This window comes from Nyctibius grandis, chromosome 22 (genome assembly GCF_013368605.1).
Source record: "Nyctibius grandis isolate bNycGra1 chromosome 22, bNycGra1.pri, whole genome shotgun sequence".
In the NCBI taxonomy this organism is placed as follows: Eukaryota; Metazoa; Chordata; class Aves; order Nyctibiiformes; family Nyctibiidae; genus Nyctibius; species Nyctibius grandis.
The window spans coordinates 6238706-6256698 of NC_090679.1; the positions used below are offsets into that span (position 1 = coordinate 6238706).

Sequence of the window (17993 nt, forward strand, 5' to 3'; positions counted from 1 at the left end):
GATGCTGACCCAGTGTCTTGGCCAGGTCCAACCAGTTAACGATGGCACCCTCACTGATAAATCACTACTCTGGGTCAAGCTGCAAAGAGTGATCTGCCTCTCTTTGCCCTCTTCAACCAACTGTGGCTACAGCCCGCTGCAACAGGGCAACACAGCCGCTCTAGGACCTGCAGGATGAAAGGTGGGATGAGATCATTCTTTTTGCTACACACATTTCTCACCCACACCACCAGAGCAACCCCTATAAAACTCTTCTAGCACATTGCTGAAAATCAACATGGCCTTCCTTGATGGTAAAGACCCCACTGGCAACAGAAGTCCACCCACTGGGTGGTCCTCACAAGCCCAACAGACAACACCCTGCTGAGATACTATCGATTTTAGTCTTTGAATTGCTTTAACGATTAGCAAGGTTGAAAGTTGTTAACGTAGTAAACGGAGTGAGGATGGAGTGGCTGTCAAGGAGCAGACCTGCAGTCTGATGTGCTGGAAGGCACCACACAGATGTGGGCGACTGCCAGCACCCCTTCACACAGCAAACAGGCATGTCACCACACCACTGCCACAGCACTCATCCCAGGGCCCTGAAAAGCAATGCATCAAGTCTTCTCCTTGGTCCCTGCTGAGTGAAACACACGGTCACCTATCACAAGACCCTACAGATGCCCTTCCACGCACACCTCCTCATGCACCCATTGGCCAAGGGCTTCAGGGTCCATGGTCCAGCAGCTTTGCTGGCCTCACACTCCTCCAGCATCACGTCAGCCCTTTGCTTCCTCAACGTTCACCAGGTAGCAGCAGATTTCTGCCGTTCCAGCAGCAACTTGGAGCACGACAGTAGCAAGGACCTTCGACATGCTTTGGACTGCCAAGGTTAGAAGGTGTGAGCTCCTGACTGACTTCCTTCACCACGCATCAACCGTTTTACATTCTCCTTTGGCATTTTTCATTGTTTTTCTCCTGCTTTAAGCAGTGGCTGAGCATGAATGGGAAGAGCTCTGTAAGGACTGCTGTCCCTCTCTTCACTACGTAAAGCTTCCCTCTTCAGAAATTTTCCATAACTACCCAGTTTTAGTATCTTCTGAAGGAAACCGCATTCATCACAGTTCAGAAAGGACCTTTTGGCCTAATCCCCACTAGAAAAACTGCCAAACTGATTCTTCCGCCTCACAATTAACAGTGACAGAGACTTCACCATACCGGGCAATGCGGTGCTGCTATGACAACAGGAACGGGAGACTCGTTAAGGGTCTCATCGAGAGGGATAACGAGCAATCACGGCTCACAGAGAAGGCAGAAATCAATGAGAGCCGTTGATATAACAACGGTTTGCCGGATCGGGCCGGGTATTGGGTGAGCTCTGAAAGGTTGACTCGCGTTGTTACAGCACGGCGGCCCGTGAGTACAACTTCTGAGGACAGGCAGATTCCTGGGGAGTAGAGATGAATATTCATGAAGGCACTCAGTTTGGGAGAGGAAATGAATCAAGTGTGACAAATGCCGCCTATTAGGAAAAGAGGGTGTCGTCTATTTTTAGTGGAGTTAAGCAAACATTAAAGCTCACTCTCTAAGAACTCCAAATAATACCGCTCGCTGGCTCTGCCTCTCCATCGCCACATAAGGATTTAGCAGCACGTTGCCACCAGCCAAAACCCGCTCGCCTGAACAGAAGTTTTCCGATTTAGCCCCCGTATGTGTTTTATAAAAATAAAAGTCTTAATCTCTAATCCGCATAGGAAGATGTGACAGTTTCCACCAGGATTTGGTTCCCTCCCCCCGCCCTCCAGAAACATTTGAAGGAACCTTTTTAAGACGGAAGAAAACGCTGCATTCGAATGTCCTAAAAGAGCACTCACGTGGAGCTGTAATCACTTCAGATGCACAGAATTATCAGGAGGAGAAACTGCATCTCACTTAGAATCAAGACCCAATTTGAAGCAGAAAGGAAGAGGCTTGGTTTGCCGCCGTGCCAAGTACTCAGACTTCTCACTGAAGGCAAAGAAGCTACAGCTGCTCCAAGCCATTGAAAATCATGCCCAGAATCTCTAGTGAAACTTGTTTGCCGAGATGGCAGCAGGCTGAGAAGGATGTTCACTATTCCAAATAGGCCCACGGTATTTTATATTTTTAGAGATACTTAACCGGCCTATTATTATTATTAAGCAGAGGTGGAGTATTTACTGCCTCCTTCTCAGAAATCTGTAAAAATGCTGCCTTTCAGCAGGCTCTTCTTTTGGTGAACATTAAAGAGTTTCCTTCTCTTACTTTTCAGGCTTATAAAACGTTCAATTAAATAAGACAACAGAGAGAGAATATTGCTTGATAAAAATAACACAATCTCCACAAAGCTATTTGAGAGGTCTTGATCTCATAACCTAAGGTGTTCCCAACCTGAGATTTAGACCAGAGCAGAGAGGTCTTTCCAGGGTTGTCCTAACAGTGAGCACTCAGAATAATCATACAATCATTTGGGTTGGAAAGGACCTTTAAGATCATTGAGTCCAACCCATAACCCAGCACTGCCAAGCCCACCACTAATCCATGTCCCTCAGCACCACATCTACTCATCTTTTAAATCCCTCCAGGGATGGGGACTCCACCACTGCCCTGGGCAGCCTGTTCCAGTGCTTGACTGCCCTTTTGGTGAAGAAATTTTTCTAATATCCAATCTAAACCTCCCCTGGCACAACTTGAGGCCGTTTCCTCTCGTCCTATCACTTGTTACCTGGGAGAAGAGACTAACACCCTCCTCGCTACACCCTCCTTTCAGGTACTTGTAGACAGCAAGACTCCCGCGCAAGGGGAGAGCATGAGCCAGGGATGAAGGACCCTCACAGCAACTCTCTCCAGGCTCAGTCCAGTGCCGCTGGCTCAGCTGATTCCTGCACTCTCCCCTGCCGTGCACCAAGGGCCAACTCTTCAAGTCAAAATGCCCCATTTCTTACCAACTCCTCCACATCCAACACCACGTGGCTTCTGTCACCTCTCCTGTAGAGCTTCAAACATGGTCTTAAAGATGGCTTACAAAGAAGTATCTCTGAAATTAGACATATCAAGCATTTATTATCAATACCTGTCTGTGGCACCAGCCGGGCTGGGTGAAGATCACCAGCGGAAAGACACAGTCTTTGCCAGAGCAAACAAACCCTGGGAGACCATCTGGGACTTTGGAATCAGAGGAGGTGTCTCCTCCTGAGGTTCCCACCTGGCCTTTCCCTCCCCATTGAGTGTCCCCATGATTCCCCCTCGGCTTTCAGGTTACAAGCTCCCCTGTCATCTAGAGGGGAAGATGCCCACCATTAATGAAGCGTGACTCATTACTGGGCGCACTGGGGCGTCCCCAGCACAGCACACGTGGCTGGGTCCCCACCAGGACAACAGCCAGCACATGGAGCTCACCATACATCACCTCCTTGGTGCTTTACAGTGTCATTTGTTAGTAAAGTTGGGCCCGTTGTCCTTTAGAGAGCACATCTCCATCCCTCATTGCGCTGGCCCTCAGCAACTGTTGCCATGGTTATCACATTTGAGTGCTTTTCATCAAGAAGATGCTGCAACTGCTGAATTGTCTCTTGTAAGAGTTATTTAGGAATAACTAGTTAGTAAGTAGGAATAACAGGTTCAGGCTGCCCACAGAAGGCAGTGATCCCAATTATTTTTGCTTTGATCCTGTCTTCTTTCTGGTCTCTGCCAGGTTCAGGTTTAAAGGGGGGGTTAGAGATAAGCAGAGGAGAAGGAACGCTTCTGAAGGGAAACGCACTCGGCTCTGCCAGGAGATTAAAGGTCTCTCTTCATACCAAGCCTCTGCTTTTCAATCAATCATAAATAGGCTATAACAAGGCACAGCAATCAGGCAGGAAACATATATCCTCACCTGTCAGGTTCAGAGGGAGAAATGTGATGTATTTTCCAGTTCCATCATGTTAATTGTTAATCAAGATATTACGGGCACAGCCCAAAATCCATTCATCAGTCAAGGGGAGCAACTGCTGTCCCCGCGCTCTCCTCCTGCGAGGCACGGGCTGTGCCTGTCCCGGCAGGCGAGAGCAGCGATCCCGGCAGGCACCAGCCCACGGCTCTGCCGGGGGTGCCGGTGCTTCGCGTCGGAAGGCGGCCGCGTTTCAGACCTACTTTCAGCATCACAAAGTGAATGAATAAAGCCTGCTCTGGAAAGCCAAGGCCGTTTTGTTTAGCTCTCATTTAAAGCTCTTCAGAGTGACTGGGTAATGATGGAGCCGGTTTCCCCCCGCAGATGGGGTCCCACAGCGCAGTCCGTTAGGCTTTTAACGACACAAATGCCTTTTTCTGCTCTGTGCTATCCCTGGCACAGGCTTGGGGCAGGGAGGCGCATACCGCAAGACCCGAAGAACACTGCGGCTAAAGCAGAGGCACGTGGAGCCCGCTGCGGCCTGAGCACCCACTGGCACCAGCACTCCCCAAATCCCAGCCCATTACGGAAGCGGGGGCTGCCCAGGGCACCAGTACCCCCCCCACAGAGGAAGACCTCAGCTTCAGTCACAGGAACGAGCCCAGGGGCAAGAAAAACGTGTTAGACAGAAGCCAAGAAGGTCTCACAGCCGGAGCCGAGCAAACGCACCGCGCTGTGCCATGGAGACACTCAGCAGAGCCCCAGCATCGGGTTTTAAAAGGGTGTCTGCCCAGTAGCAACTGGTAGGGACACCTGAGCTGGCTCAGGCTCCTAGATCAGAGCCACCAGCCTGGTACAACGCCTGCTCCCCTGGGCTCCAGCTCACCTCCTTGTACTGGTAAGGCAACACGTGGCCAGCAGAGAGCTGCAGCCCCCGGCACGGCACCCGACGGGCACGGCACCGCCCTGCTCCACAAACACCCCCGTGTCAGGAGCTCTTTCTCGCAAATAGACGGAACTTTCATACCAGCCACACGCTAGAGACAACAAACTGATTAAGGGGGTGGAACATCTCCCTTCTGAGGAGAGGCTGAGGGAGCTGGGTCTCTTTAGCTTGGAGAAGAGGAGACTGAGGGGTGACCTCATTAATGTTTATAAATATGTAAAGGGCAAGTGTCATGAGGATGGAGCCAGGCTCTTCTCAGTGACATCCACTGACAGGACAAGGGGCAATGGGTGCAAGCTGGAACACAGGAGGTTCCACATAAATATGAGAAAAAACTTCTTTACGGTGAGGGTGACCGAACACTGGAACAGGCTGCCCAGAGAGGTTGTGGAGTCTCCTTCTCTGGAGACATTCAAAACCCGCCTGGACGCGTTCCTGTGTGATATGGTCTAGGCAATCCTGCCCCGGCAGGGGATTGGACTGGACAACCTTTTGAGGTCCCTTCCAATCCCTGACATTCTGTGAATCTGGATGATGCGACGCCCAGAGAGATGGCGGTTCAGCCTTTCCCGAGTTACCAAAGGAGACAGAAGACGACCTCACTTATTCTAGCTGAAGTAGCTGGATTTAAAGAAATTAAATTTGTCAGTTCATTAGTGTGTAACATAAGAATGAAAAATGCATTTCTAACTCCTGATCCACTAATCCACAATCCGCTGATCTGCAATCCCCCGAGTCCCCAGGGAAAGAAAAGCAAATCCACAGCAGCCTTATAGTATTTCTCCAAGATTTCCTGGGCAGGTCCTGCAGAAAGAGCTCACACTGCGGAGCCTTCCTCCCTTCACAAAACACACCTCGGCACATTTGCTGCCGTGCTAGTGGGCATTAGAAATAATAAAAACCAAATTGCACTTGTCAGAACATGCGAACAATGGATGTTTTGCAAGGTGCCAGGTGTGACGCTTCACACGTTTGCTCAGCTGCCCATTGATCTGCACTATCAGCTCATTTGCAGCAGCCCTCCCACTCGTTAGGGCAATTAGCAAGGTCCGAGTCACATTCTTAACAGAAGCGCTGCTACTGCACTGTGGGAATCATAGAACCACAGACTGGTTTGGGTTGGAAGGGACCTTAAAGATCATCTAGTTCCAACCCCCCTGCCAAGGGCAGGGACACCTTCCACCAGACCAGGTTGCTCCAAGCCCCATCCAACCTGGCCTTGAACACTGCCAGGGAGGGGGCAGCCACAGCTTCTCTGGGCAACCTGGGACAGGGTCTCACCACCCTCACAGCAAAGAATTTCTTCCTAACATCTCATCTCAATCTCCCCTCTTTCAGTTTAAAAGCATTCCCCCTCGTCCTGTCACTCCAGGCCCTTGTAAAAAGCCCCTCTCCAGCTTTCCTGTAGCCCCTTCAGGTACTGGAAGGTGCTAGAAGGTCTCCCAAGAACCTTCTCTTCTCCAGGCTGAACAGCCCCAACTCTTTCAGCCTGTCTCCAGAGCAGAGGGGCTCCAGCCCTCTGAGCATCTTCGTGGCCTCCTCTGGGCTCGCTCCAACAGCTCCACGTCCCTCTTATGCTGGGGGCCCCAGAGCTGGATGCAGCACTGCAGGGGGGGGCTTGTGTCTGTGAAGAGACTGTCCTGGCTGGACCTAAGAGATGTGTCCCTCTGGACCTTCTTCCTAGCTGATGTGTACCAGTGAAAGCTGCTCCTCATCCATTTTGCCCCAGGAAGATCGGTTCAACGTACCCCTGCTCTCAGGGTACGGCACGGGTGCAGGGAGTGCAGACCTGCCAAGCACGCTCACAGTCATGGGCCCCTTGGCCAGTTTGCATACCTTAAACTGTGATCTCTGTGGGCAACATCAGCTTTCTACACCAAATCCTTCTTTAAATTATCCCAGACCTCTCTGCCTCCTTCAGCTAGCTAAGGTGGAGGCATCCACCATCCTCTCTTTGGTAAGTGAGCTCCATGCCAGCACACCCCTGTGCACAGAGGGAAGATCAGCTGTGAGCACTGAGCCATGAGGTAGGAAATTGGGTCGTCTCCTGGGGATGCCACCATGGCACTTAACCGCCCCCTTCGGACCCCCTGCAGACAGACGTGCTGACATAACCCCATAACTGATCTGGTTTTGCCTTTGCAAAGCACCTCTGCCTTCACTTGCTGCTTCTCCCCAACTCTGTAGCTGCTCAGAACTTGCTGCCTATGCAAGCATGGTCATGGTGTGACCTCTAAGGCCAGCTTGCACAGGGAGGACTTGCTCCCAAAATGTGACGGAGAGATCTCCTTTCTGCAACATCTTTTCTTTCTCCTTTCCAGCAGGTATGTTAGAAATGCTGTAAAGGTCTGTAGCTCCAGAAACATCCCCTAATGCCAAAGATAGTGGCAGCTAAGACCTCCTGGTATTTCTCCAGTACTCCCTTTCAAGGGGCAGATCCACCCTCCATGTTTCACAAGGATGTGAAACCACAGCCCCCGAGGGAACTGCTCAGGACACATGTGGAGCAGGAGCCTGGAGCAGAGCCTGAACTCGCTGTCCCCCCACACCACATTCCTGTTCCCAAGCTTTTCGGAGCATGACTCAAAATATTCCTCTCCTCCCAGCTCTGCTCTCCACCGCGGCAGTCACACAAGAGCCATCGCGCACAGCTGTGGGAAGCTCAAGGCCAGAAATAGCAGCTCATTACTAAAGCACGTCAGCAGAGGCCAAGGACCCCAATATGCCCTTCAATCCCCTCCCCGTCACCCCGACCCGCACACCGCTGTCACCGCTCCACCAGCTGGTCCTCCCCGTGCCCTCCTCCAGCAGCAGGTCCCACTCAGAAGAGGACAACCCAGGGCTGACTCTACCAAGTGACATCTGCATTTCTATCGCCTGCACTCGTGGAGATCCACAGCAGCTCAATTGATCTCCAGATGCTGACAGGGTAAGACCAAGCCCTGACTCCATTCCGCTCTTGAAGGTTTCAATTAATCATAGAGCCAATTCCATTTTGGGCTCCATCTGTCTTTATTCCTTCAGGGACTAATAACGCCTCACCGTGTGTTTTCACACACTAGCTGAACTGAAATTAAGACAGATTTCAATACAAAGTGCCCAAGAAGAAAATGCATTTTTTTAAAAGAAAATTTCAGAGTCGTCACCACTCTCTGCTTGGAAAAAGGTCTTGTTAAGTAAAAGCAGCAGGGTGTTAACTTGGAAAACAACTACGGTGAATTCCTGCTTGTTGCAAGACATGCAAACACACCAAAATCAGATTTATGGGCTTTTCTGACAGAGTATGCATGGAAATGTAACCCAATCTGCTTCCACAGGGAGGTGAGGAACCCGCAGAGGGGGATCAGAAACACGCGCGTGTGCAGCCGCCAACCGAAGGGATTCTGGCAGCAGACACCCTGCTGCACCAGGCGTGGACCAGAATCCAGAAACCCTTTTCAACCCTCCCATTGCACTGACAGAAGCAGCTAAGAAAACCAAGGACCCTCGCGGTTCCTCACGTGTGGCAGGTTTTAGCAACTTAAGGCTTAGGGAAACCTCATTTGCCTGTTACCGTCCCGTTACCACCCCGGGTTTTTTGTTCCTACCTCTGCAAAATCCAGCCCCAGGGGCTCTCCGACCAGCCGGGCCCGCACGTCTGCTTTAATAAGGCAATTCCTATGTTGATCTGGTGGTTTATACAAAGCAACAGCCCTAATTATTGAACTTGGCAGATGGAGCTAAGGATTAATGACCTGTCCCTCGACACAGCCACCGCAGGGCTGCGCCCGTCGTCTCCCGGCTGTTGGTCCAGCAGCACCGTGTTCACTCACTCCTCACCCACGCAAAGATGGGGTCCCGCTCGGGTGACAGCCGAGCCTGATGCAGGCAAGGATGCTCAGAGCACAGGCCAGCTCTGGAATCACTAACAGAAGGAACAGGTACAGCTGGGCAAGAGAGAATAACTGAGAAAGAGTCACGAACGCGAAGAGAAGCAGCGTGGCAGGACACTGACCACAGCCCACATATCGCCTGGGCTCCAGCTAACACCATCCGACTGCAGGAAGAGCCCTTTCTCTGTCCCATCCCCTATTTTCAGGGCATTTAGGAAAAAAAAAAAAGGAGAGACAGTCTGGAAAGGATGGTTGCAAGAAATTATACGATGCACTCCACATTAAATTCATAAGAGACAAAACCAGAGAGAATCTGTGAGAACTGAAGCGCGCTGGAGGGACAGCTAGACACTTCTGATGGAAGCGAAGACGCAATCCTTTGATGGTTGCTTTCTGGAAGTGGCTACAGTGCCTTGGAAACTCATTAATGCAGCAGAAAGGACAAGTGACGTACATCTGTTGATGCTCTGAGCAGCAAATTACTTTTCAAATCTATTCAGGTCTTACGCAGTGGCGTCACGGGGCCAAGACTTGGTGGGAAGGGGCTGCGATAGCATTTCTCCAGCTTGCGTGATGACTCCAAGCCGCCCCGCAGGGAAGGGGTTGCCCACCAGTCCAGCTCCCCAGACATGTCTCGTGGCCACAGACAGCTGCCCTGACTGGCAGGGCTCAGAGGTCTGTGCAGCTTCTCAGAAGCCAAGCCAGTGAGCCATCGCCTTCCAAAACACGCCAGGCAGCTCTGAAGGCCTCTGATGGACATCTCATTTTAAGCAGAAATAGGATAGTCTAAAACAAAGAGAGATCAAAATCCAGCTCACAAGAAGACACAGAATCATAGAATCATAGAATTGTTTTGGTTGGAAAGGACCTTTAAGATCATCTAGTCCAACCGTTACCCCAGCACTGCCAAGGCCACCACTAACCCATGTCCCTCAGCACCACATCTACACGGCTTTTAAATCCCCCCAGGGATGGGGACTCCACCACTGCCCTGGGCAGCCTGTTCCAATGCTTGTCATTGAATGTCAGCACCTGAGGGAAGAGCTAGTAGTGAACAGTGATGAGGAGTTTCTTCAGCAAGAGATCATTTCCAGTAAGCTGTTGTGTTCTCTCTCCGCAGAACATCACCCCGTTCAAACACCTGGAGAGCCTTAAAGCGGCTGAGGTTGGCAGCAATGTAGTGGAAGACCTGAGGAACTGTGTTCATGGATGAATGATCAACTGTTTCAACGAATCTTAAAGCACATGAATAGACAGATGAGGAACAACTAACCAAAGCACTGTATCAGGAGAACTGGTAGGCTGGAAGATGCCAACCTGGGAAGAAGGTCACTTGTTGAGACTTCATCTCTCTTCAATCAGGACAGGCAAGGGCCAGTCTTCGATGCCGTGAAAGCCTATGGCTGCTGGCTCGTGTTATTTTGCCTCCTACACAAGCTCTGGGCCCAGCAGCTCTGCCTTCCTCTCCATAGCACAAGGGGAAGAGCAGGGGAACAACAGAGAGTTGGTGAGCTAAATCCAGAAGACAGCTCACGAGAGCTAAGGGCAGCCCCCCAAGACCCCTCCGAAAGCCCGATTTTGCCACTACCACTCACACCCCAAACCTGGCTGGATCTGCCTTTGCACGCTCGCTGCGTGCAGCCTGCCAGCAATTAAATCCAACAAAAGCCGCAATCAGGGAAGGGGTAGGAGGGTGCACACAGCAGGACCTACAAAGGAAGAGACAGGATCTGGATCCTCCTATAGAAGCCCAGACAATAGCTGTAAATCGTAATCACTGGGTCAGTTCTGTCCACCCCAAACCCCGCTGGGAGCAGCACGTAATTGAGGCTGGATCCCGCATTTCCTGCTCTCATTGTTCCCTTTTCCTCCCATTCTTCGCCGCTTTGTTCTGTTCAAGGCACTTTTTCAACCTCCCTTCTGAAACACATTGACAACGGGCTGCTACAGCCTCCTGCACGCCGGGATTAAAGAGTAGAGGCAGATGCCTCTTCTCTGCGGAGCGTTTCGCACCTATTACTTGGAGGGAGCGCGGAGAGAACACGCGACATGGGGAAGTCACAGCAGGTCAGGAAAATAATGTAGGTGTTAGGCAGGAGAAATCTTTGAAGCTTGAGAAGCCATTAGCCGAGTGCACAGGCTGTGGTAAAAAGGATAAACAGAGAACATTGATGATGAATAAATAGCGGCTGAAGAGACAGAGGAATACATGTGCACAGCGATGAAACTGGGTCTACACGGAGAAACAGCGAGTTTGGGCTGGGATTTTTAGCAGAAAGTGATTAGGTCACCAGTCTGAATGCATATTTTAAATGGAAACCACCACAATAACTCAAATCATAGAATCACAGACTGGTTTGGGTTGGAAGGGACCTTAAAGATCATCTAGTTCCAACCCCCTGCCATGAGCAGGGACACCTTCCACTAGACCAGGTTGCTCCAAGCCCCATCCAACCTGGCCTTGAACACTGCCAGGGAGGGGGCAGCCACAGCTTCTCTGGGCAACCCGGGCCAGGGTCTCACCGCCCTCACAGCAAACAATTTCTTCCTCATATCTCATCTCAATCTCCCCTCTTTCAGTTTAAAACCATTCCCCCTTGTCCCATCACTCCATGCCCTTGTAAAAAGTCCCTCTCCAGCTTTCCTGTAGCCCCTTCAGGTACTGGAAGGTGCTAGAAGGTCTCCCCGGAGCCTTCTCTTCTCCAGGCTGAACAGCCCCAGCTCTCTCAGCCTGTCTCCAGAGCAGAGGGGCTCCAGCCCTCTGAGCATCTTCGTGGCCTCCTCTGGACTCGCTCCAACAGCTCCCTGTCCTTCTTCTGTTGGTGCCCCCAGAGCTGGACGCAGCACTGCAGGGGGGTCTCCCGAGAGCGGAGCAGAGGGGCAGAATCCCCTCCCTCGCCCTGCTGGCCATGCTGCTGGGGATGCAGCCCAGGACACGGTTGGCTTTGTGGGCTGCAAGCGCCCATTGCCGGCTCATGGTGAGCTTCTCGTCAACCATCACCCCAAGTCCTTCTCCTCAGGCCTGCTCTCCATCCATTCTCCAAATGTCCATCCCACCTTGTCAACTCTCCTGCAGCTGCAGGCACCTGGGGAAAATATACCCGGCACGGGACGAGCACCCGACCCTGCGCTGCCGCACCCTGCCCACCTACAGACACACAGCATCTCTCCAGCATTTAAATTACCAAAGCGTTTATGAAAACAAAACCAGGAGCAAACCTTGGATTCTAGATTTTTCTCGCAGGTTCTGCTCTCCCTGTCTTCCTTCTTGAGAGCATGAGGACGGCAGTTTACTATTTAATTGTTAATTACGCTTCCTTGTTAGATTTCAGATGCTGAAAAATGTTTAGGGATTTATTCTTCTGTGCAATTAACCATAACAATGAAGCAGAGTTTTACACCACGCTGCAGTTTTTGTTAAGGTTATTCATAATGGGGAAAGGCTAAATAGGTTGAGTTCATTATCGTTACAGAAAAAAATTGCGGCGACGCAATCAAATTAATGTGAAATTAAGTGCAGTGAGGCTGATAACTCCACGCAAGTCAGGAGTTCATATAAAAACAGAAGAGACAATCTACAAAGCAAGAAATTACAAGCGGGCAGGGAGGCGAGCTAGAATTGCTGCGTCTGGGAGGTGGCAAACACACGGCGTTGGCAACCAGGGCCACTGAAAAACCAGTGAAAACAGATAAAGAGATGGGCAAAGACTGTAGGATGTAACAGAAGAAGCTGGAGGAGGAAGGGATGAACATGAAGACGGATTTGAAACAAATGGGTAGAGACAGCGCTTGTTAAGCTAACTAGATTTATTTCTCTGCCCAGAAATTCTTATGCCCTTAAAAGACAGCATCGAAGCAAGGTCTTTAATTTTACTTTTCCTGGGTTTATTGCTTGGGCCTTAATGTTGTTTAACAGCAGTGAGCATCAACCAGCTTCACTGCGAAGATGGACTTAATTCAAAATGGTGAAATCTGGTGGAAGCTTCTTCCTCTTGACAAAAACATCCTGAAGAAGCTGGTGCTTCTCTGACAAAACAGGGAATTCATGAACCCGAGGAGAAGAGACACCACCGAAATACTGACGGATAGAGCGGGGACGAGGAGACAGCATTCCCCCACTCATTACGGTGACTGGGATGTTTGTGATGCACACCATCGTAGTTGAAGGGATTTAAGCTCATAGGAAATGGTTAAAACAAGCAATACCCTGATGTGAGCCATCTCCAGGAAACTCGAGTGCTTCCACAAGACGATGCTCGAGTTATTACCTGTGATGAGTTTACTCTCAAGTCTTTACCAAGTCCTGTAACGCCTGTTTTATCACTCAGGGCCAAAGCAGGGAACAGCGAGATCCCAGGAGCGCTTGTTGGAAGAGGCTGTGCTGGGGAGTGCCCTGGGTCCTGCTGGGATATACGGCAAACGCAAGCTCGGACCATCACTTTGAGATCCTGTCCCTGGCTACCCAGTTCAAACAGCACTTGGGTTTTTAAAGGACTGGCCAAAACGCCACAAATCTCTCAATGCAGCTGCACAAGTGACTTTTCTCCTGGGTCCCCACCTCATCCATGCCAAAATCTCACCTCGTGTACTTTCTGCCCTCTGCCCATAAAACGCAAACCGCTCCTCTTTGCCTCGAAGGTCCCATGGCTTAGCTTCTCTCCATCCTCACCTCTAATTCACCCCCAAGCGTACGGGGAGCATTTGGGATAAAGCTTCAAGAATGCATTTGACATAAATTATTATTCCCCTTCCGAACGGATTACAAAAATCCTTTTATTACAAAATATTAAAATATTCAAATTATTGGTGTGGAAAAACATTTCCTGGAGGTAAAGTTTTTAAAAGTTGAGGTTTTAAGCACAAGCATAATCCTTCTGGCTAACGTTTCCAGTCTTGTGAGACATCGAGATACCAATTGCGCAGAGGCCTGGCTGTGCTACCAACAAAGGAAGATGCTGCCTGTAAATAGCTTAGAGGACATCAGAAGACACTTCTCTCATCAGCAATCTTTTTTTAGCTTAATATAGCTCCTCTTTGCATAAAACATGGACATTTTTGCAATGTTTGGACCCAGCGGCGCGAATGCTGATTGTCATCCGAAGATACTAGAGTGTGCCTTCAAAAATATGCCAGAGCATTTTACAGACAGTCGTTTTCCTTGCCTCCAAAATGTTGTATCTTAATATTTCATACTTATATATATTTAAATGTTAGTACCATCGGATAAATGCTAACATGCTTTTATGCTAATGCAATCACTGAAAACCCAGATAATGTTGTGTATTGGCATATACTGTTAGTGAATTATGGATACCTAAATGTACAATCCCACATGCCTAGCAATTATTTTTGTTAGTGCATTTAACTTTTATTTGCAATCAGAGCACTTGAGGATTGTTCAAATGAAGTTTACTTTTTGCAAACTGCTGAACGGAAAACATTTTGTGAAAGGTTTAAAAACAGTAGGACGGTGATGAGGTTGCAGAGTTGCAATAAGGGCACTGCTCAGAAAACGCTACCAGATGGAACGATGTTTGATTTGGTCACAGACTCAGTGATTAAACCCCAAATGGCTAAAATGGAGGACATGTAAGAAAAACAAGAGATGAAATCTTGATTTCCTGCATACCAGATCACCCTCTTCCACGGCAGAGGCAGATGGATACCGGGAGGACAGCGTCCGTGCGGGCAGCACCCTGGCAGCTAGACCCTGGGACCCTTTGCCTTGAGGACCAAACTCTCCTGTGCTAAGGCTGCTTTTCCAGTCCAGTTTAAGCCAAATAAATAGGGAGAAAATCCCTAACTTCCCCTTGCTGTGCCTTCTCCTCCTCCTGCCTTTGCTGATCCCAACGTCTTGGCCAGCCCCCTGGCCGCTTGGCTCAAGGAGCTGATCCACTTGAAAACCCTTTTATCCCAAGTCGGTTTCAGCACCGCCAGACCTCTGAGCCAGGTCCCAGCCCGACTGCGGGCAGGCAAGACCTGGGCGATGCAGCTGGTTGCTCCATCCCTTACCTGCTTCACTACCTGGTCAGAGTTAAAGACAATGCAAACCTGGAGAAGACCTGGATATTTTTAAGAGTTGAAAAGTTCCGTGAGTGACCCAAGCACGTCTCAGACTGCTCAGCGTCCAGTGGTTTTCTCTGGCATGGAACAACCTGCCTACAGACACCGCCAAACTCCCTCTTCCAGATTCAGCTACGCCAGGAGTTAATGACCTCCTGGGCTGGGCTGAGGAGCTGCTATGATCATGCTCCGATTTTCCTCTCGGAAGGTTTGCCTGGCTTGAAACCACTGGCCTGAGCCAACCTGGCTGAAGAGACCTGGGAGGTGGCCACAGACCCATTTGGTGAGCAGCAGACCATCACCTCTTGCCCAGGCACGGCTCAGCATCCAGCGTAGGACCTGATACCAGCCCCAGGCACACGATCGTGCTCCTACAGCCCAGTGAGCTGTGGCACCTGTGGCCATTTACTGGAAAGTTCTACCACCTAACTGAGGCCCCTAGGAACAGCCAGGAGTGAAGGAAATAAACAACCCCTCAGAAAAACACAAGACATCAGAAAACGCTTAGCGTGAAGTACTTGAAATGCCTGTGGCAGTTTAAATGGAGCACAGAGTAAGCTGAGAAAATGTCTGAACAAACAAATTAAGCAGATAGCACAAAGCAGACGAGCTGGCATGTAGGTGTCTATTGAGAAAGCTTAAGCACAGCAAGGGGGAAAAAAGCAAACCCAAAAACCGAGCATAATATTCCTCACATTTTGGAACTGAGCTCTCAGACAATACATCATCCAAACCACTCAAAATTACCATCTGTCAGAATGTCCTTTAAAGAAAAAAAGGTCTAAAAGTTTCCAAAGCCGTATTTTAATATTGTCATATTAGAAAAGAGATTATTTCTGTCCAAAGAAAAGCATTTGCAATTAATTGAGGAATACTCTACAAAACCACTCGTTTCGTGGCCATTGCTACGTGCTCATATCATGAGACAATGAATTCGAGTCTTGATCACGTAACATTAGCTAAATCAAGGCAGAAGTGATTTAATAGCCCTTGTCATTTCACAAGTTACCTGCCAATGCTTCCAGAGCCTCTACATTATTTTCTCTTTATGAAACATATCATTAAGAGTCTACATGCTATTAAAGAACCTAAGGAAACAATTACAATATTGCTTCTAACATTAAGATACGCCAGAATATGAAGAGCAGGTCTGTGTTTCTGATGTGAAAGAGCACATCTTCTTGGGATCAATAAGTCAAACTCAGTTTCAAGATACAAGCTGGATCCTTTCCTGGTGTAAATCTGGGTACCTGCTGCTGCCCATGAGGCCCTGTTACTTCACACGTGCCGAGGGCCAACTGCATCGCATACAAGATTGCAAAAGGAATGCAGGTTTGTAGGCTATACATTAGACTAAGTGATAAATAATTCATAATGGTGGAGAAGGTGACCGTATTTTTAGGCATAGAAATATGCAGATATAATGGTCATGACTTTCAATCTTCACTCTGCACTCTGACCTCGAAGTTTAGGTCTATCCAATGCATTTCTAAGGTCTCTGCACACCTGAATGTGCAACACACACCCCCTAAAGCCCCAAAACCCGTAAAACAAAAAGGGCACCAACAAAACCCATCGAGCCCACACGGTACTTCCTGTAGAACTACACTTTACGCCCCAGCACGAGGCCAACTGGGCTCCTTTGGGCAACTGCCACCTTCTAGTGAACCACAAACATCCTTCAGACCAGTCTCTTTTCGATTCAGCCTGCTGACCCCATTCCTAACCCCATGCCTAATCGACACCCCTTTGGTTATGCTTGTGGGTCAGAGGCACATGTTCATGGGGCTAAAAACCCCCTCCAAAGACCACAAGAGCTGTTATATTTCCAAAATCAGCATCTCGCGTTCCTAAAGCAGCCTGGGAGCAAGGAGCAGAAGGGAGGAAGGTGCTCCCTGGGGCGCTCATAACCACACCACCCTCAAGATCTCCCCCTGAGAGGGCTGCCAAGGGGAGAGGAGGAGGAGGCAGAATTATTTCCCTCGGACCTTCTGACAACAAGGAGTCCAGGGCAATCAAGAAACAATCATAGCCTCCATGCTGAATTACTGCTGGCTAAGTCTAACGAGCAGGGTGAGGACACACTGACAAGAAGACCAGGGTAAGTGGTGCTGCAAGGAAAGGGCTAGGCAGGGGAGACCATTTGGTGTGTGCCGGATGAGAGAAGCTTTCAGCTCCTGCTATTAGAAATGAATCACGAGAGCTGAAGAGAAGCACAGAGCCTGTCCGTCTCCCGAGGTTTTCACCCTCCCGGGCTGGGTGGGATAGAGCTCACCTGGACAGTGCGGCTCCCAGGACGAAGGCAGCATGCTCCTTCAGCGCGGCCTCGGTGCTGTTCAGCCCGTCGATCACAAGCTGGAGCCCACCCATGGAGAGGAAGTCCTTAGCATTGTCCACCTGGGAGAGAGCAGGTCCCCATCAGTACGAACCCCCCAGCCAGATTCCACTCAACAATCCTTTGAGAACGCCTTGCTTCAGGAAGCACAGCATCTCTTCCCTCCCAGTCCAACCAGCGCCGAGTTTTAAAAGCAATTAAAAATTAAGAGGGGACGACTGTGGCTTGAATTTCATACAATGCTGCCTGCGAGCAGGGGATGTCATGGTTGCAGAAGCACCGTCTACTGACAGGTGGTTATTATCGCAGGCAGAAGGCTTCGCTGAAAACTCAAACACTTTGATTAGCCATCAAAACTATTCCTGACACCTACTGCGGTAATTCAGGTGACGTCAAAAATTCGGTAAATCTGATGATCACAGAATCACAGAATCAACCAGGTTGGAAGAGACCTCTGGGATCATCAAGTCCAACCATTGCCCTGACACCACCATGGCAACTAGACCATGGCACTAAGTGCCATGTCCAGGCTTTTCTTAAACACATCCAGAGATGATGTCAAAAAACCTCAGTTCTTTGCTCTCTCACCTGAGCAGGCCGTTACTGGGAACCCAGGGAATGGTGTGTTTTGCAAATGCAATTAATTAATTGATGCCCTAATTGTAGCACCAGGAGTTAGGGATGTTTAAGAGCCTGACAGCAGCAACGGCGCACGGGCAGCATCACCCCTGCTCGCAGCAAGGCACACGGGCAGTTCTGGGGGTTGTTCATGAGCACCGTCAACAGCCTCACGCAGACGTGAAAAGACAAAGCCGGTCCCTGCTCGAAGGGCTGAGCCAGGAGCTTCCCCTCGGGCCAGCCTGAGCAAGGGTTTTTCTAAAGCAGACGATATTGGACTAACTAAGGAAA

At 49.8% G+C, this 17993-nt stretch overlaps 1 protein-coding gene across 2 annotated transcripts in view; it reads right to left on the reverse strand.

The window, feature by feature from the left end:
- SIL1 (SIL1 nucleotide exchange factor) overlaps positions 1 to 17993 on the reverse strand; it is a 107664-nt gene that overhangs the window by 22134 nt on the left and 67537 nt on the right. For both annotated transcript variants that reach the window (XM_068417240.1, XM_068417239.1), the window contains exon 8: positions 17025 to 17146. In XM_068417240.1, coding sequence (XP_068273341.1) covers positions 17025 to 17146 — 122 coding nt within the window. The remainder of the gene's footprint in view (positions 1 to 17024; positions 17147 to 17993) is intronic.